At 37.8% G+C, this 21,179-nt stretch overlaps 1 protein-coding gene across 4 annotated transcripts in view; it reads left to right on the forward strand.

Moving 5' to 3' along the window:
- The window catches only part of EML5 (EMAP like 5), a 152,548-nt gene that overhangs the window by 18,688 nt on the left and 112,681 nt on the right, over positions 1-21,179 (forward strand). For all 4 annotated transcript variants that reach the window (XM_068965460.1, XM_068965459.1, XM_068965457.1 and 1 more), the window contains exons 2-5: positions 4,279-4,438; positions 15,968-16,066; positions 17,874-17,942; positions 18,821-19,006. In XM_068965460.1, coding sequence (XP_068821561.1) covers positions 4,279-4,438; positions 15,968-16,066; positions 17,874-17,942; positions 18,821-19,006 — 514 coding nt within the window. The remainder of the gene's footprint in view (positions 1-4,278; positions 4,439-15,967; positions 16,067-17,873; positions 17,943-18,820; positions 19,007-21,179) is intronic.

Here is a 21,179-nt window from a genome sequence, read left to right on the forward strand (position 1 = left end):
CTTTCTATGTTTATCTAAAGGTGCTTTCTGGGCTATTTGTGGGTTTCTAACTTTTTTTTGGAGATGGTTGATTAACAGTGCTATGTTAAGTTTCAGGTGTACAGCAAAGTGACTCAGTTGTTGGGTTGCCCAAAAGTTCAATGCGTGGGAAGCCCCAGACAGCTTTTTGGCCAACCCAATATATACATATATGTGTATCCATTCTTTTTCAAATTCTTTTCCCATTTAGGTTGTTACAAAATATTGAGCAGAGTTCCCTGTGTAGGTCCATTTAAAATACGTTTACAATTCCAAACTCCCTCCCTGTCCTTCCCTTCCACCCTTCCCCCCGGTTATCCTGAGTTCATTCTCTAAGCCTCTGACTCTGTGTCTTTTCTGTAAATGAGGTCATTTGTGTAATTTCTTTTTAGATTCTGCATTAGAGGTGATATTGTATGATCTTCCTCTGTTGGGCTTACTTCACTTAGTATCTCTAGGTCCATCCAGTGTGTGCTTGTGGGCTAAGTCACTTCAGTTGTGTCCAACTCTTTGTGACCCCATGGACTATACAGTCCATGAAATTCTCCAGGCCAGAATAGTGGAATGGGTGGCTGACTCAGTATATATAAATATAGATAGATACCATATCTTCTTTTGGAGAAGGCAATGGCACCCCACTCCAGTACTCTTGCCTGGAAAATCCTGTGGGCGGAGGAGCCTGCAGGTGGGCTGCCGTCTATGGGGTCACAGAGTCAGACAGGACTGAAGCAACTTAGCACAGCATTAGCATATCTTCTTTTTAAAAATTTTTTTAAATATAAGTTTATTTATTTTAATTGGAGGCTAATTACTTTACAATATTGTATTGGTTTTGCCATACATCAACATGAATCTACCACGGGTGTACACGTTCCCCATCCTGAAGCCCCCACCCTCCTCCCTCCCTGTACCATCCCTCTGGGTTGTCCCAGTGCACCAGCCCCAAGCATCCTGTATCATGCATTGAACCTGGACTGGCGAGTTGTTTCATATATGATACTATACATGTTTCAATGCCATTCTCCCAAATCATCCCACACTTTCCCTCTCCCACAGAGTCCAAAAGACTGTTCTATACATCTGTGTCTCTTTTGCTGTCTCGCATACAGGGTTATTGTTACCGTCTTTCTAAATTCCATATATATGTGTTAGTATACTGTATTGGTGTTTTTCTTTCTGGCTTACTTCACTCTGTATAATAGGCTCCAGCTTCATCCACCTCATTAGAATGGATTCAAATGTATTCTTTTTAATGGCTGAGTAATACTCCATTGTGTATATGTACCACAGCTTTCTTATCCATTCATCTGCTGATGGACATCTAGGTTGCTTCCATGTCCTGGCTATTTTAAACAGTGCTGCGATGAACATTGGGGTACACGTGTCTCTTTCAGTTCTGGTTTCCTCTGTGTGTATGCCCAGCAGTGAGATTGCTGGGTCATAAGGCAGTTCTGTTTCCAGTTTTTTAAGGAATCTCCACACTGTTCTCCATAGTGGCTGTACTAGTTTGCATTCCCATCAACAGTGTAAGAGGGTTCCCTTTTCTCCACACCCTCTCCAGCATTTATTGCTTATAGACTTTTGGATCGCAGCCATTCTGACTGGCATGAGACGGTACCTCATTGTGGTTTTGATTTGCATCTCTCTGATAATGAGTGATGCATATCTTCTTTATCCATTTCTCTGTCAGTGGACGTCTAGGTTGCTTGCATGACTTGGCTATTGTAAACAGTGCTGCAGTGAACATTTGGGTGCGTGTATCCTCTCAGACCATGCTTTCTCTGGACATATACCTGTGAGTGGGATTGCAGGATTGCTTGGTGGCTCTGGTTTTTAGTTTTTTTCAACAGTAGTGCTGTCCTCCGCAGTGGCTGTGCCAGTTAGCATTCTCACTAACAGTGGACGAGGACTCCCTTCTCCCCACACCCTCTCTAGTGTTTATTGTTTGTAGATTTTGAATGATGGCCATTTTGCCTAGTGTTAGGTGATATCTCATTGTATAAAATTTTTTATTTTCATTTCTCTAATAATTAGAGATGTTGAACGTCTTTTCATGTGCCTCTTGGCCATCTGTATGTCTGCTTGGAGAAATGTCTATTTCTAAAGGTCTTCAGCCCTTTATTTTTGATTGGGTTGTTTGTTTTGATGATATTAAGCCCCATGAGCTGTTCGTAAATTTTGGAGACTAGTCCCTTGTTGGTCACATCATTTGCAAATATTTTCTCCTATTTTGTGGGCTGTCTTTTTGTTTTCTTTATGGTTTACTTTGCTGTACAAAAGCTTTTGAGTTTAATTAGGTCCCGTTTGTTTGTTTTTATTTCCATTACTCTAGGAGATGGATTGACAAAGATAGTTCTGTGATTTATGGCAGAGAGCCTGTGTTTTCCCTCTATAAGTGTTACAACGTCCAGTCTTACATTTAGGTTGTTAATCCATTTTGAACTTATTTTTGTGATGATGTTAAAGAATGTTCCAATTTCATTTTTTTTAAATGTAGCTGTCCAGTTTTGCCAGCACCACTTATTGAAGAGACTCTCCATCATTGTACAGTCTTGCCTCCTTTGTTGATTAATTTACCATAGATGTGTAGGTTTATTTCTGGGCTTTCAATCCTGTTCCGTTCACCTGTATTCCTGTTTTTGTGCCAGTACCATACTGTTGATGACTGTAACTTTGTAGTAAAGTCTTAAGTCAGGGAGCTTGGTTCCTCCAGCTCTGTTTCTCTTTCTCAAGATTGTTTTGGCTCTTTGGGGTCTTTCATGTCTCCATATAAAGTTTAATTTTTTAAGTTCTAGTTCTGTGAAAAATACCATTGGTAATTTGATAGGGATTGCATTGAATCTATACATTGCCTTGTGTAGTACAGTCATTTTTGACATTTAGTATTTGAATCTAAGAACATGCTATCTATCTGTGTCATCTCCATTTTTTTTCCTCTACCAGAGTCTTACAGTTTTTGGAGCACAGGTCTGTTGTCTCTTTATATACATTTATTCCTGGGTACTTTATTCTTTTTCAAAAACATTTATTTATTTATTTATGGTTGTGTCGGGTCTTAGCTGTGGCATGTGAGACCTTTCATTGCAGTGTGCAGGCTTCTCTCTGATTGTGCTGCGCAGGCTCCACAGCTCCCTGGCTCCATGGTTTGTGGCGTGCAGGCTCTTGTTGACGCGCCCGGGTTTAACAGTTGTGATGCTAGCTTGTGGGATCTTAGTCCCCCACCAGAGGTCAAGCCCATGTCCTCTGCACTGGCAGGCGGATTCTTAACCACTGGGCCACCAGGGAAGTCCCAGAAGAGGTTGGATTTTTGTCAAATGTTTCTTCTGCATCTAATGAGATGAATGTGTATGGGAGTTTGGGTGTCCTTTATTTATTGATTTATTGATTTTTATTTATTGATGTACTATATTGGTTTTAATATGAATAAAACGTCCATTCCCGCTTATCTTCCCTCTCAGTAGTTTCCCACTTAGTGCTCCTTGACTCGATGCTGCTGTCCCTGACCATCCAGCTGCCCAACCAGAAACCACGCGTTCTCTTAGACTGTTCCCTTTCCCTTACTCGGTTCATCAAATCTGTTGGTTCTGTTTTTGGCCTCCTAACTTTTCTCTCTCTCAGTTCATCTTCCACCCTGATGCCGGGAGTGATTTTGTTTCTCCCAAAGGGGATGCTAATCATCTAAATACACTTGTAGAAAAATTTATGAAGTAGAAATTTATATTCATTCTCTGTCTTCTGCTGATGTATGTAAAGCACTATCAACTGTTTGGCCCTTGTCTTCTCTTTAAAGACTTATAGACTACTTTCTGTGAATTATCAGTGACTTTTCTGTTTTTTTTAAATGGGATTTGTAATTTAATGTTATCATAGGAGTTGCTTGAAGACAAAGAATTGGTCTAACTTTTATACAGTAAAAGAGTAAATGGGAGAGAGAGCTTAAAAGAAGGTTAATACCAAATGAGAAAATGGCGAGTGGTAGGGTTGATACTAATTCATTTCTGTGGTTCAGTTGGGTACTTGTGAGAATTCTTTTTTGAGGGGGGGAGGAGTTTACACACTGCATCATATAACAGAATTATAAAGCCTGTCCTAACTGCTTATCACATGTACCATTGAAGGAGTAATTCTTAGCATGCGTTTTTATGGAAGGTATTTTAAATCCAAATTATTTTAAGTAGATAAATACTGAAAGTCTTAATTTTCACGTTGATATAACAGCTCCATAAGCAGTTTTAAATCTGTTCATGATTTATTTTGCAGCCTTGCGTTGCATCCTGAACGAGCACTGGTAGCAACAGGACAAGTTGGGAAAGAGCCTTATATCTGTGTCTGGGATTCGTATACTGTGCAGACCGTATCAGTTCTGAAGGACGTTCATACACATGGTATAGCTTGCTTAGCATTCGACTTAGATGGACAGGTATGTTAAAATTTTTTCTCTTTTTCTAAGCTGTGTTTTTAAAATGTGTATTATAAATTATTGTAAACCTGTAGATATTAAATAGGAAAGCAATTGACAAAAAGCATTTGTTCAAGGTAGATGTGGGTAGATAGGGTGGGTGGTAGATATATATATATAAGAAAAATAAGAATAATGAGTTTTTATTTCATTGTATGAAGAACTTTTCAGCTGAATTAATTTGTACTATAAAGGCCTAAGTGATTCTGAGTCAGTGGAACATTACCTGGTTGTTCTAGAAAATTTTACATATGACTCTTTTCCAGGTATTATAAGATAAGAAGATATCTTAGGAAAATTAAAGTTTCTCTAAGTAGAGCTATAACCATTTTAATTTTTAGTTATTTATATATTTCTATTAAAATTAGTTGAAAACAGTGAGGTAGTTCTTATATGAGCTATTTTATATAAAGTCGATGTTCATAGCAAAAGACTAATCAGTTCCCAAATTACTGTTTACTTCTAGTCAGTGATTTTTAAAACACTAAGCCAATAGCTGTTTTGTGGTACTCATGGAACTTGTTATACCTAACACTTATTTAAGAAGTGGTAAGAAGTTATTTTTTGCAGATTTAGTTAATTTATAATCTTTAAAAGTTTTATAGTGAAATTAAACTTTAGAAATCATTTTAACTTTTGGAAGAATTTTAGTTGTCTGCTTTTTAATTCTTAAAATTAAGTTTTTAGGTTTGTATTTCACAGAAACACATTACATTTTGCTCTAGTCACTTGATAGCCAGTAGATATTTTAATATATAACTCTGAGGAATAGCTTCTTTGAGTACCATAGGTTAATATGACTTTCTGATAAGAGTCTGGTAAGAGATCTGTAAAATCTATAAAGATGTAACTTCTCATTTGCAGAAAAATGTGCTTCTAGGTTTAGAATCACTGGGTAGCGGTGACTGGCAATTCCAGAACCTTAATTCATATCCTGTTCTGCTATTATTGTCAGTTCCCTTAATGTCCTCATATGAGAATTTCATTTTCCTTCTTGAAAGGAAGAAAATAATATTCTTTCCTTACTTTTTGCAAGAGATTGTTTTATGAAACAAACCAACAAAAGTTGTTTTTAAATTATTTTCCAGAAGTATTATATCTAAGATGATTTAACTATACTTGTATACTTTAAATATAGATTTTTTTTCTTAATTTTAAAATTACCCTTTGTAAATGTATTGCAGTGCTGAGGAATTTCTCTTATATGAAATGAGAAATGATGCCAGGAGCTTTTACTAGCTGAAAGCTTTATTTAATTTTGCTTGTTTTAAGTAATTTATAAGAAACATCTTGGGTACATGAATTTTATTATCACAGATCTTCATAAGAACATGTTACTTAAAAATGTAAGCTTATAAAATCATAATAGCTAAAAGTTATTGAGCACATACTAATTGCCAGGCATTGTGCTAAGCTTACATTATCTCATTTAATCCTCACGACAACCCTATGAAATAGATATTATTATTATCTCTATTTTACAGATAAAGAAACTGAGACTTAGAGAGGGTAAATAACTTGCCCCAGGTTACACAGCTAGTAAATGGAGCCAGAGCGGGAACCCAGGTCAGTCATACTCCAGAGCTCATGTTTCTAACCCCAATACCCTACTGCCTCCCAAACATGGAATAAGGAGGTGATTATTTATTTCAGGAGGAATTCATTCATCTTAAGTACAGTTGAAACTCGTAAGGAACTGTGATCAATTCAAAATTAAGAGTATTTCTGAAATTATGCTAATGAGAAAATGCTTTAGTTAAGAAATTTGAGAACATATTATTCACTAATATCTATAACTATTTGTGAAATACCAATTAGGAAATATTATCTAATTTTTTCATTTTTTACTAGATTTGAAACTGTAAGTGATCAATTAAGATTTTTCCAGTGAATGAGTCTTCCTGTTGGTAGCATGCTGAATTTTCTTTTCCTAGTTGGTTTTTCTAAATGGATGGACTATCCACGCTAATACTGGAAGTCTGTCTTATTGGGAATAATCAGGGCATGCAAAGGCTATATAAATTCACATCAAACAGGGATAAAAATTTCATAGTAAATGAGAGAGAGGAGGTGTGAGGAAGGCATTAATGCTTTTATCTTGAAAATACAACCATAATCTATAAAAGCACATTCACACATTTAACAAAATCTAAGTTATAGTTAAAACTGTGCCAATTTATAGTATGAACTAAGAATAAAATGTTAATTTTTAACCTGATTTTGTCAGTTTTATGCTGATATAAAGTAAAATGCTTTACTGTGCCTTTTACCTTTGATTTTTAACATGTGACTGTGAAGAGAGTCATTTTTACAAAAATATTAAAGGAATTCACTGATTTTATTCCTAGGGCCTTTTAGTAATCTCTTAACATCTTAACGTATCTCAAGTGCCTATTGTATTATTTTTGAATTTTCATCTCTTTTGTTACTTTCCAGATCCTGATTTCTTGTAGCGTTTTATATGATTTGACCAATGTTTACTCTGTTGAGTCCTAGATATTTTGCATAATTTGTGATTTTTACTTTGTGACATCTGTAGCAACTAGTCCTCACTCAGTAAATATTGAAATCACAAGGACCCCCCACCCAATACTAGACTCTCAAGTTTAATTGTCTACTATTTGAATGTGTTTCACACTTGCAGAAACTCGTGGAATGCATCTAGTTGTGCCTATTGAGATGTTTTTCTCATTTGAGTATTTAGTGTGCCAGAACTTTTTAATAAATACAGCTGACCACTGAACAATGCAGGGGTTAACATACATATAACTTACAGTTGACCCTCTGTATTCACTGTTCCTCTACCTCTGTGGATTCAACCAACCATAGACGTGCAGTACTGTAGCGTTTGCTGTTGAAAAACATCCGAGTTTAAGTGCAGCCAGGAACTTCAAAGCTTTACTTCTAGTTTAACTAAAGACACAACTGAGACTTTCTTTGGAAATAGGATCAGGAAGGAATTTGGGAAGCTGGAGAGAGGCTTCTTTATCTGTTTTTTTCCCCTCCCTGTTACTTCTTTGTTGTTGTTCAGTCACTCAGTTGTGTCCGACTCTCTTGAGACCCCATGGACTGCAGTACGCCAGGCCTCGCTGTCCTTCACCATCTACCGGAACTTGCTCAAACTCATATCTGTTGAGTCGATTATGCCATCCAACCATCTCATCCTCTGTCATCCCCTTCTCCGTTTGCCTTCAGTCTTTCCTAGCATCAGGGTCTTTACCAGTGAGTCAGCTTTTCACATCACATGGCCAAAGTATTGGAGCTTTAGCTTCAGCATCAGTCCTCCCAGTGAACACTCAGGACTGATCCCCTTTAGGATGCACTGGTTGGATCTCCTTGCAGTCCAAGGGACTCTCAGGAGTCTTCTCCAACATCACAGTTCAAAGCATCCATTCTTTGGTGCTCAGCCTTCTTTTATGGTCCAACTCTCACATCCATAAATGACTAACGGAAAAACCATAGCCTTGACTAGACAGACCTTTGTTGGCAAAGTTATGTCTCTGCTTTTTAACATGCTGTCTAGGTTTGTCGTGGCTTTTCTTCCAAGTTGCAAGTGTCTTTGAATTTCATGGCTGCAGTCACCATCTGAGATAATTTTGGAGCCCATGAAAATAAAGTCTGTCGCTGTTTCCATTGGTTCCCCGTCTATTTTCCATGAAGTGATGGGACCAGATGTTATGATCTTAGCTTTTTGAATGTTGAGTTTTAAGCCAACTTTTTCACTCTCCTCTTTCATCAAGAGGCTATTTAGTTCCTCTTCGCTTTCTGCCATAAGGGTGGTGTCATCTGCATATCTGAGGTTATTGATATTTCTCCCAGCAATCTTGATTCCAGCTTGTTCCTCATCCAGCCCGGCATTTCGCATGATGTACTCTACATAGAAGTTTAATAAGCAGGGTGACAGTATACAGCCTTGACGTATTCCTTTCCCAATTTGAGACCAGTCCATTGTTCCCTCTCTGCTTCTTGACCTGCATACAGATTTCTCAGGAGATGGGAACGTTGGTCTGGTATTCCCATCTCTAAGAATTTTCCAGCTTGTTGTGATCCACATAGTTAAAGGCTTTAGTGTAGTCAGTAAAGCAGAAGTAGATGTTTTTCTGGAATTCTCTTGCTTTTTCTATGATCCAACAGATGTTGGCAGTTTGATATCTGATTCCTCTGCCTTTTCTTGAACATCTGGAAGCTCTCAGTTCACATACTGTTGAAGCCTAACTTGGAGAATATTGAGCATTACTTTGCTAGCATGTGAAATGATTGCAGTTGTGTTTGAATATTCTTTGGCTCTGCCTTTGAAATTGGAATGAAAACTGACCTTTTCCTGTCCTGTGACCACTGCTGGGTTTTCCAAATTTGCTGGCATATTGAGTGCAGCACTTTCACAGCATCATCTTTTAGGATTTGAAATAGCTCATCTGGAATTCCATCACCTCCACTAGTTTTGTTTGTAGTGATGCTTTCTAAGTCCCACTTGACTTCACATTCCAGGATGTTTGGCTCTAGGTGAGTGATCATACCATCATGATTATCTGAGTCATGAAGATCTTTTTTGTACAGTTCTGTGTATTCTTGCCACCTCTTCTTAATATCTTCTACTTCTGTTAGGTCCATACCATTTCTGTCCTTTATCGAGCCCATCTTTGCATGAAATATTCCCTTGGTATCTCTAATTTTCTTGAAGAGATCTCTAGTCTTTCCCATTCTATTGTTTTCCTCTATTTCTTGCCTTGATCACTTTGGAAGGCTTTTTTATCTCTCCTTGCTATTCTTTGGAACTCTGCATTCAGGCAAGTATATCTTTCCTTTTCTTCTTTGCCTTTCACTTCTCTTCTCTTCTCAGCTATTTGTAAGACCTCCTCAGACGACCATTTTGCCTTTTCTGCATTGCTTTTTCTTGGGGATGGTTTTGATCCCCGCCTTCTATACAGTGTTATGAACCTCTGTCCATAGTTCTTCAGGTACTCTATCAGATCTGATTCCTTGAATCTATTTGTCACTTCCACTGTATAATCATAAGGGATTTGATTTATGAATGGCCTAGTGGTTTTCCCTACTTTCTTCAATTTAAGTCTGAATTTGGCAATAAGGAATTCATGATCTGAGCCACAGTCAGCTCCTGGTCTTGTTTTGCTGACTGTATAGAGCTTCTCCATCTTTGACTGCAAAGAATATAATCAGTATGATTTTGGTGTTGACCATCTGGTGATGTCCATGTGTAGAGTCATCTCTTGTGTTGTTGGAAAAGGGTATTTGCTATGACCAGCACGTTCTCTTGGCAAAACGCTGTTAGCCTTTGCCCTGCTTCATGTTGCACTCCAAGGCCAACCTTGCCTGTTACTCCAGGTATCTTTTGACTATCTACTTTTGCATTCCAGTCCCCTACGATAAAAAGGACATCTTTTTTTGGTGTTAGTTCTGGAAGGTCTTGTAGGTCTTCATAGAACCGTTTAACTTCAGCCTCTTTGGCATTAGGGGTTGGGGCATAGACTTGGATGACTGTGATGCTGAATGGTTTGCCTTGTCATTTTTGAGATTTCACCCAAGTACTGCATTTTGAACTCTTGTTGACTATGAGGGCTATTCCATTTCTTCTAAGGGATTCTTGTCTGCAGTAGTAGATATAATGCTAAATCACTTCAGTCGTGTCTGATTCTATGCGACCCCATAGATGGTTGCCTGCCTGGCTCCCCTGTCCATGGGATTCTCCAGGCAAGAATACTGAAGTGGGTTGCCATTTCCTTCTATAAGTAGATATAATGGTCATCTGAATTAAATTTGCCCATTCCAGTCCATTTAGTTCACTGATTCCTAAAATGTCGATGTTCACCCTTGTTCTTGAGTGAGTGAAGTCGCTCAGTCGTGTCCCACTCTTTGCGACCCCATGGACTGTATAGCCTACCAGGCTCCTCCGGCAGGAGCTGTTCCTTCTGTCTGCTTCTTAAACATCAGCATTCCTATTAATACAGCTTTCTTTCCCTTCACCACCTTACTTTATTCTCTTTTGGGATTACTGCATCGTGACTTTAACTCCTGTACCAGTTAACAGTGGCCCCAGCTTCTCTCCGCAACTCCATATGATGCGGTGATTTAGTCACTAAGTCATGTCCGATTCTTGTGACCCCATGGACTGTAGCCTCCCAGGCACCTCTGTCTATGGGATTTTCCTGGCAAGAGTACTGGAGTGGGTTGCCATTTCCTTCTCCAACTCCATATAGCCTCCTTGAATGTCATATAGATAAACCATTTATTACATGTTTAAAACTGAATTCTCTTTATTCTAACTCTTTAAAAAACAAAACTTATTCTTTCTCCTGGCTCTGGCTACTTCTCTAGTCTTGTCTTCTGCCACTTCCCAGCAGGCAGCTCTTCCCCTCAGCCACATCAAAGTACTAGCTCTTTCCTGAAAGCACCATTATCTCATCTTGGTATGCTTTGGTCTGAAATACATTTTGTTTTACTTTTCTGCCCAGCTGTCTCTTACTCTGTCTTCTAAGATATGGTTCAAGCTTTACTTTCACTGGAAAACTTTATGCACACCTGTGAGAAAGGACAATAAGGTACAAAATAATAGAAATCTAAGAGGGCAGTATTTGCTTGGTTGTTTCTACCTTTTCCTCTCTGCTGTTGCTTAATCTGTGGTTGCTGCTGCTGCTGCTAAGTCTCTGCAGTCGTGTCCGACTCTGTGCGACCACAGACGGCAGCCCACCAGGCTCCCCCATCCCTGGGATTCTCCAGGCAAGAGCACTGGAGTGGGTTGCCATTCCTTCTCCAATGCATGAGAGTGAAACGTGAAAGTGAAGTCGCTCAGTCATGTCCAATTCTTCGCGACCCCATGGCTTGCGGCCCACCAGGCTCCTCCGTCCATGGGATTTTCCAGGCAAGAGTACTGGAGTGGGGTGCCCTCTGTGGTTAGGGAGGTTGATTTGGGCCATGCAGTGTTTATCAGAGCCACAGAGGAAGTGCTCCCAGGTCTACTTTGTCACTGCCTGTACAGAGCTAGATGCTCTGGGGCCCTGCTGAGGGTATGGGCGGGCTACAGTCCACGGGGTTGAAAAGAGTCAGACACGACTGGTGACTGAGCGCAAATCCCATCCATGGGATTTTCCAGGCAAGAGTAGTGGGGTGGGCTGCCACTTCCTTTCTTCTCCAGGGCATCATCCCAACCCAGAGATCGAACCCAAATCTCTGGCGTCTCCTGAGTTGGCAGGTGGATTCTTTACCGCTTAGCCACTTGGGAAGCCTGGAGTTTTAAAGTTTACGGTTGTGGTTCACTGTGTGTAGTCAGCTTAGCCAGAGGGAAGAGGCACTGATAAGATGCCCACTGCCTTGCTGACTGTTCCTTACTTTATACTTGTCTTATAAAATTTTAATCTTTACACAGTGTGCCATACAAGAGGTAGAGATTTTTGTTTTAGCTCAACATATGCAGGTACTCTCTAGTTCCCAAATACTAAGGACTCTTAAGAGAAGCAAGTTGTCTCTTCTAGTTCACTTGAAATTTCTGCTTCTGTGACTTGATGGAGAGCCAGATACAAACTGTATTCTGTATCTTTTTATGTAAGTCATTCATTCTTTCCATTTGGGGAGTTAAATAATAATTCTGCTTTGCAGAAACTTTCTAACTAGGTACTTAATTGCATTTTTCATTCAGATGGGTAGAAGGCATGGGTTCTTAAAGTTAATTATGGTTATGGTAAAAATAACGATGATGATAGCAAACATTTATATAACATTAAGCATAACTTACTTGGAGAAGGAAATGGCAACCCACTCCAGTGTTCTTGCCTGGGGAATCCCAGGGATGGGGGAGCCTGGTGGGCTGCCGTCTATGGGTTCGCACAGAGTTGGGCACGACTGAAGCAACTTAGCAGCTTAGCAGCAGCAAGCATATCCCAAGCACTCTTCTAACTTATCTATATGTGTTAATTCTCATATTAACCCTAAGGTTTTATTCTATTCTCCTCACTTAAGAGGAACCTAAGGTATAGAGAGGCTAAGTAATTGCTCAGATTACTTGCTATAGGGAATCCAGTCAGGGACAGAGATGGAACTGGCGTTTAAACCTGGGCAGACTCTGTGCTCTAAACCTGAGACCGGCAAAGCTGTCTATAACAAGTCAGTAAATATTTTAAGCTGGTGAGCATACGGTCTCTATCACAGCTACTCCAGCTCCACGTTAGAATGAAAGCTGTCATAGACAGCTTATAAAGGAATAGGTGTGGCTGTGTTCCAGTAAAACTTTGTTTATTAAAACAGGGTGCAAGTCCGAGGGTTGTAATTTTACTACCCCTGCTTTTAAACCAATGTTTTTCAAAGTATGTGTTGTGAGTTTGTCCCTGTGATTTTTTTCTTTAACCCTTCAGTTACTTAGAATTGTATTGATAGTTGCCAGATATTTGGAGAATTTTCTGTGTAACTTTCTGTTATTCTGATTGAATTTTGTCTTTGAATTATGTCAGAGAACATACTGTGTATTTTAATTATTTTAAATTTATTTAGGCTTATTTTGTAATTCAAACTTTTGCTGTCTTCCTGTGGGCTCCTGTGCACTTTAAAAGTATGTATTCTGCTGTTTCTTTTTTTCCTTCTGTGTATTATGCTATTGTTGTCATTTATTTTACAGCTTTCATTTTCATTCATTTTACATGCTCTGTAAACTCTGTAATAACTGTTATTATGTTTGCCTTAAACAGTTTTCAAAGAAAATTTAAAAAGTTTTTTATTTACCATTTGGGTACTCTTCATTCATATATGTAAATTAAGTCTCTCCTTGATATCATTTTCTTTCTGCCTGAAGAAATTTCCATTATCATATCTTATAGTGCAGCTTTGTTGATGATGGATTTTCTCAAAATAAAGTAAAAAAATATTTTGACCCAAGTTTTGAATATTTTTGGTAGGTATATAATTCTATGTTGATGTTTTTTTCCCCTTTAGCACTTTAGAGAGGCTATTAATTGTGATTTGATGTGCATAACATCAGATGAGAAGCCTAGGGTAGTTTTTAAATCTTTGTTTCTGCACACCAAAATTGTCTCTTTTTTGGCCACGGGTTCAACAGTTTGATGACCGTGTGTGTTAATGTGTTTTTTCTGTGTGTGAGATTATTCTGCTTGAATCTTGAGTATCTCAGATTTGTGGATTTGTATTTTTTTTTTAATCAAATGTAGGATGTTTTGCAGAGAAGGCAATGGCACCCCACTCCAGTACTCTTGCCTGGAAAATCCCATGGATGGAGGAGCCTGGTGGGCTGCAGTCCATGGTGTTGCAGTGAGTCGGACACGACTGAGCGACTTCCCTTTCACTTTTCATTTTCCTGCATTGGAGAAGGAAATGGCAACCCACTCCAGTGTTCTTGCCTGGAGAATCCCAGGGACGGGAGCCTGGTGGGCTGCCATCTGTGGGGTCGCACAGAGTCAGACACGACTGAAGCGACTTAGCAGCAGCAGTAGAGCAGCTTTTCTCTAGGACTCCTAGTTAAACTTCAGCACTCTGATGTGATGCTCCTGGAATCTCTGCTGAATACACACTGAATTCGAAGATGTATCTCCATTCTTGCTGTTCGGAGTCTGGAAAATCCTGACTCTTTGTAATCTCTGATAATTGTTTGGCTTTAGCTCCCCAGCAGTTGTTCTTTTTTCAGAAGTGTTCTTTGCATGGCCTCGTGAATTTCACCCTATGCACACAAAGATTGGTGTTCTCCGGGCACCTGTAAACAGATTTTCTAGAGTTCTTTCTCTGCCCGCAAACTATAGCAATCTTGGCCTCTCTGAACTCCAGGCTCCATATTCTCAAATCAGCAAATCTTCTGGGCTCTATTTGGATTCCACCTTTCTGTGCTATAGTCTGTAAATCGCCTCCTAGATGAAGGCTAGGGCAACTGCAGAATAGACCTTGTTTGCTTCGCCCTCATTCAGGGTTTATACTGCTTCACTTCCTATTAAAAATGTCCAAAAACACTTGTTTTATGTATTTTGTATGGTTTTCTAGTCGTTTATGGCGGGGGGCAAGTTCAGACCCTGATACTCTGCCATGACTGAAACGTCATCTCTCATGTTTCTTAACCTCTGTCACACTCCCATCTCACCATCCCCTTTTCAACTCTTCGTCTCTTCATCTCCCTCTCATCGCCTATGTAACTTCTACTGAGTTTAACATCTTATTTATTTTTCATTTCTAGAAATTCTGTTTGTTTCCTTAAATTTGCTGGGATGCTTTTTGTAATCTTCCATTCTTTCCCCATATGAAGATATTTGGAAGGCTTAAATTTTTATTTCTCTGCTCACATAAGTAGAGATACTCTCTAAGTTCCCAAATACCTACTCTGCACACATGAGTAGAAAAATAAAATCTAACGCTTCCAAATATCTTCATATGGGGAAAGAATGGAAGATTACAAAGAGCATCCCAGCAAATTTAAGGAAGCAAACAATTTCTAGAAATGAAAAATAAACATAATTAAAAACTTCAATGTCTGATGCTTTTCAAGGTTGATTTTGCTGTTTTTAGTAGCTTGCTGATTCTCACTTATGGTCCCTTATTTCCTCTGGTTGTCGGGTATGAGGTTGTGTGTTTTATTTTTATTGAATTACTAATTGTAGGAATTCTTTGAGGGATGGATTACAGGAACAGTCCTCCACATAGAATTTGTATTTACCTGTGCGCCATTGTTGAAAATGCTTAAGAACTCTGCAGTCTTTAGGACCACTCTGAATGAAAGTTTTCACTTGAAGGATTCACGATCAGTGTGGATTTAGACCCTCCAACCATGTGAAGGTCACTGTGGCCACACACTTTAAAGGAGGTTTTCTCCTCCATTGTGCATTGCTGCTCCGCTCTTTGAAAAGGGATGGTTTCTTGTTCTCCCTTACTCTGAAGAGTTCACTGCTTTAGCCAAAGGTCTGCGATTCAATTCCCTGCCTTGGGCAGGCCCTAAAGTTTATCTTCTATTCGTCTTCAGCCTGCAGAACAAAAATCAGGCTTCCCAGAGTTAGCTGATAACTTTAGAACTGAGTGGGCATAGGAGCTCTCCTACTTCTAGGATTCCCACAGAAAATCACTTTGGTTTTGTTCTCTCTTAATTCCTTGGCAACTCAAAAGTGCATGTAAAGAAGATGTGTTTACATTTTATCTAGCAATTTTAGCTTTTAGCAGGAGGTGTATAATAGGGTGTTTTGTCAGTCCTGCTGGCAGGCTACAGTCCATGGGGTTGCAAGAGTCAGACATGACTTAGTGACTCTACCACCACCACCACCGTTAGAAATGGAAGTCTTTCTTCTGTTTCTTAATGGGAAAAGCTACACATATATGAAAATATTAAAAAGATGAAACACATCCAGCCTTTCTGTGAGGTCTGTAAAATATGTGTATAAGTTTTGATGTTTGTAATAGCCACGAGTAGTATTTGTTTGCCGTTTATAATTTGGTTCATTTTGTATTTGTTTGCTTTTTTATTTCCCTTGCCCTCCGGACTTCTTAACCATAACTCAGCGCTTGGTTTCAGTTGGACTTGATTCAAAGAATGCAGTTTGCGTTTGGGACTGGAAAAGAGGGAAAATGTTATCTATGGCTCCAGGTCACACAGATAGAGTAAGTATTCTGCCTTGGAGTTTCTAAAGGGTACTGGGTGGGAAGAAGCCAGAGGAGGGTTAGGGGATTTTATGTTTCTGTGTTTTGTTATTGTTATTGTCGGTTGTTTGTATGTAATTAAAAATTTAAAGTATAGTTGAAAGTACTTATACAATTTTAGAATGCATATATGTGTTGTAATACTCAAAAACATAACTTGATATGTAGTTTTAGCACAAAACCTTTAATCCAGTGTTTGCTTCGGCAAAAATGATTAGTTTTAAGTTGTCCAGACCTAAATTAAAAAATTGAATGGGTCATGCCTAGGCTCTATTTATTATTTAGTTTGGTTTATCATTGATTTATTATAAAAGTATTATAGTTAGGGTAAATAATATTGTGTGTGTAAATTTGAAATTATGTTAGAGACCTAATGTTTTTCACTTTGGAAACTTGTTAAAAATGTATTCCTTATTCCATGTTGTATGAAATTAACATAATGAATATATTATAGTCAGCTTTTTAATTAAATATTATAGTACTTTTATTAAAATACATCAAAAATTTTGTCATAAACTCTTAAAAATGTCTGATTTTTTTTGGTGTGTAGTAAAATCCTAACCTGAACTAGCATAGGAGCTATAGTCATTGATTCTATTTGGGGCTAATCTATGAATCAGTAAAAGTTGTATACAAATTTTTGTATGCATTTATATTTTGGAAGATAAACTTGGTTTTGGCATATTCTCAGAGAGGTCTGTTATATGCAAACAATTCAGATAATTACTAGAGTGTTAGGTGCATTTTATTATACAGTTATGTATTCTGACTTACTTAGATCAAAGCATTTCACACATTAGTACTTTGGACTTAATAAATAGACTGATTAAAAGTATTTTTAAAGGTTCTTTAAAGGTACTTTAAAAAGTATTTTAAAGTATGTTTTTCATTTAATCTGTATTATGGTGAGTTGCTAAATGTTTATTTTTAAGATGTGTCCTTTCTTCATTGTCACTAAAAACTATCACTTTGGAAATTTTTGGAGGTGGTAGCATATTAGGTGATTATGCAGGCAGTTGTCAAAGAAACATGGTGAAGACTACCATAGAGCAGTATTGTCTTTTCTGCTATAAAATTTTTTTTCAAATATTGTTTTCTTTTATTTATTGTTAAAGTTCATATTTCTAATGCATATTTTATTTCATCTGGGTTTTTTCTTGTTTGATTTTGTAACAAAGATTTGTTTGTTTATAACTTATGGAGTCTTAGAAATTAAGTCTGGGGATTTCCAAAATTTATACAATAATGAAAATTTAAACAACATAAAAAACTGGAAACAGAATTTTTACTGTGAAATAAATATTTGGATCCTTTATATAAGTAGTTCTCTGTGATAGAAAGCTGCAAAAATGTTCTCTTATTTTTATTTCTAGCTGCAAAAGTGTTAAGTGTATGTTCTGTTCATTATCTTTCCTCTGTAGAATTTATGCAGGTACCTGCCTCATGCCCTAGTTCTGTTGAATCATTCTTGTTATTTATAGACCAAAATTTTTTTTTAATTAAAAATAGAGGTGTTAATTCTCACTCCAGTAGTTGTTTCATATGGTTCATAGAAACTAAGAAATAGTTTTGTTTTGTTTTGCTACTTTATTTCTGATAGGATTTTTTAAATTTCTGATAGAAATGTAAAATTCTGATTTTTATTTATTGAGGAATATTGTTTTCTGATATGTAGACTTTTGGGATATTTGGGCTTTTGGACAGGACTCTTAAATGATTCTCAAAATAAGTGTCTTAACAGTGAATCTGATATATATATTTTTTACAGATATTTGATATTTCTTGGGATTTATACCAGCCAAATAAACTTGTCAGCTGTGGTGTAAAACATATCAAGGTACTGGAAGAGTCTTACTTATAATTGTCATGATTACTTATTCTCTGCTACCAAGCACACATCACACTGCAATTTACACATACACACACACACACACACGCGCGTGTAAAATTAGAAGCCTCAAAGGACAAAAGATTGTGACTTATCCATTCAAATAGCTAATGAATGCTCTCATCAATGAAACTTAATGATATTTAAATTTAAAAGCTTCATGATCTCTGTGCATAAGTATAGCTTGTTCTCTTCCTTTCAGTAAGTCCCAATTTCAGTCTGTTATTTTCTTCTAAATCAGTGATTATCAACTTCAGCTGCATATTAAAATCATCTGGGGGAAATTAAAGCATAGTATACCCTAACTCCCACTGAGATGTACTGAGGGAGAATCTCTGGAGAGTGAAGCCCAGGTATTCAAATGATTCTGATGCTCAGCAGGAGTTAAGAACTGTTGTTCTAGAATCCACCTCAGTGCTCTGCTATAGAGTGACCACTGGACAGATGTGGCTCTTGAGCATTTGAAATACCAAGGTGACTAAAGAAATTAATATTAGCTTCGCTTTCATTGGTAACTTATTCTCAACTTTTTAATCTAAGTTTATGTAGTTTTTTTCTCCCAGAAAACTAAGGGAAATAGCATATTTTAAAAAATATTCCAGTTCAGCCCCCTTTATTCTTACAGTAAGGATCGAAACCAGTGGTTTATCTGCTGTGATGTAGCTAGTGATGGCACTAGGTTAAGGAAGTGAACACTGAATGCTATTGAATCATAAGGGAATTTCATTGGTGGTTTCTCGTCTCCCGTGCTGATATAGCATCAAAGTACTGGAAATATTTATATTATGAGCCTTCTGTGATAATTTGATTATACTATGTACTTTTAGTTCTGGAGTTTATGTGGAAATGCTCTAACCCCAAAACGAGGGGTCTTTGGGAAGACTGGTGACCTTCAGACCATCTTGTGCCTGGCCTGTGCAAGGGATGAATTAACATATTCTGGCGCACTCAATGGGGATATATATGTTTGGAAAGGAATCAATCTTATACGAACAATACAAGGAGCTCATACTGTAAGTATATTTAAATATTTTGAATACTTTTAGGTATTAATTACATACTTCCTTGTCTTAGAATGAAAAGTTCCATAATAGCAGACATTCTAATCAATTCAGTTACTTGAAAACTGCTATTACAATTGAATTAATTTGTCTGTTTGTTTTCAATATTTCAATGAAGAAACATTATGCAATTAAACTAGTATAATTAGTATTTTGTTCAAACCATTGTTTTATTATGGTGTCCTTTTCATTATTGGAAAAAGCTTGTTAAATTTAACCTAGAAGTATTCTAGATTAATCACATTAGAATAAAACTAGTGCTTTTGTGGCTAATTTACCAGTGGGAAATTTGGGGATAGTTCTAGAATAATATTAACTTTTCAATTTTAATATCATTGATTAAGTGGGTGACAAAAATTTTTGTACTTCATGAGATTTTCATATAATATATTACCAAACCAGGAAAAAAGATCTCTTGTTAAAACCTTTTAGTGATTTTTCAGAAAGAATCTCACAGACATAGAGAATGAACTTACAGGGGGAAGAATGAGAGAGGAGATAGTTAGGGAGTTTGGGAAGGACATGTACACACTGCTGCGTTTAAAATGGATAACCAAAAAAATAAAAAAAAATGGGTAACCACCAGGACCTGCTGTGGCACATAGAACTCTGCTTAATGCTATGTGGCAACCTGAATGGGAGGGGAGTTTGGGGGAGAATGGATGCATGTCCTTTTGCTCGTCACCTGAAACTATCACAGCATTGTTAATCAGCTATACCCCAATACAAGATAAAATTTTTTAAAAAGAAAACCTTTTAGTGTTTTTTGATTTGGTCCTTTTAGCAGTTGGGTCCCTCACATAGTGAAGGGAACTAGGGGGCATAGAGCCACCATATTGTTATCAGGAGCATCTCAAGTAGAAAAGCTATTAAACATATAAACATGAGAGCTTCCCAGGTGGCATAGTGGTAAAGAATCCACCTGCCAGTGCAGGATATACTAGAGACGTGGGTTCAGTCGCAGGGTCAGGAAGATCCCCTGGAGAAAGAAATGGCAACCTGCTCCAGTATTCTTGCCTGGGAAATCCCATGGACAGAAGAGTCTGGTGGACTACAGTCCATAGGGTTGCAAAGAGTCAGACATGACTGAGCACACACACACATATTAATATGAATCACTATTAAATATATAATACATTTCGTGTTAAGTATACTTAAGAACTGCTTAGAGCAGGTATTGCTTTCAGCAAAATGTCTGAAGACCAGAAATAGCAGATTCTAGCGAAAAGTTGTGGCATTTCACATTTTGTACCATCAGTATAAAAATACCAGTTTGTTTCTCATAGTCATTAGCCCAGGACGTGATCACTATTGTAAATTTTTGCTTATCTTCTGGGTGAAAAATATTAACTATTTAATTTTCTTTCCCAGTTTGTTCCTCATAGTCATTAGCCCAGGACATGATCACTATTACAAATTTTTGCGTATCTTCTAAGTGAAAAATATTAACTATTTGTTTTAATTTTCTTTCCCATCGATTTGTGAAATTTCTTATATTTACTGACTACAGTTGACCCTTAAACAACATAGGTTTGAACCTCAAGGGTCCACTTGTATGGGGATGATTTTCAGTGGTAAATACTGCATGTGTGCGCGTGTGCGTGCACGCTTACGCTCAGTTGTGTGTTATCTTCCAGAGTTTGCCCAAGCCTATGTCCATTGAGTTGACGGTGCCATCCAACTATCTCCTCCTCTGTCCCCCTCTTCTCCTGCCTTCAGTCTCTCCCAGCATCAGGGTCTCTTCCAGTGACTCGGCTCTTCACATATGTGACCCAAGTATTGGAGTTTCAGCTTCAGCATCAGTCCTTCCATTGAATATTCAGGATTGATTTCCTTTAGGGTTGACTGGTTTGATCTCCTTGTAGTCCAAAGGACTGTGAAGAGTCTTCTCCAACACTACAGTTCGAAAGCACCAGCTCTTTGGCTCTTAGCTTTCTTTATGGGCCAACTCTCACATCCACGCATGACTACTGGAGAAACCGTAGCTCTGTAGTACTACACAGTTTGTGGTTGGTTAGATTCACAGATACTGTGGAACTGCAGATATGGAGAAATCTTGGATGTGGAGGTTCACTTCTAAGTTATACTAGAATTTTTGACTCCACAAAACTCCTGCATTGTTCAA

The sequence above is a fragment of the Capricornis sumatraensis genome, chromosome 2 (genome assembly GCF_032405125.1).
Source record: "Capricornis sumatraensis isolate serow.1 chromosome 2, serow.2, whole genome shotgun sequence".
NCBI classification, from domain to species: domain Eukaryota; kingdom Metazoa; phylum Chordata; class Mammalia; order Artiodactyla; family Bovidae; genus Capricornis; species Capricornis sumatraensis.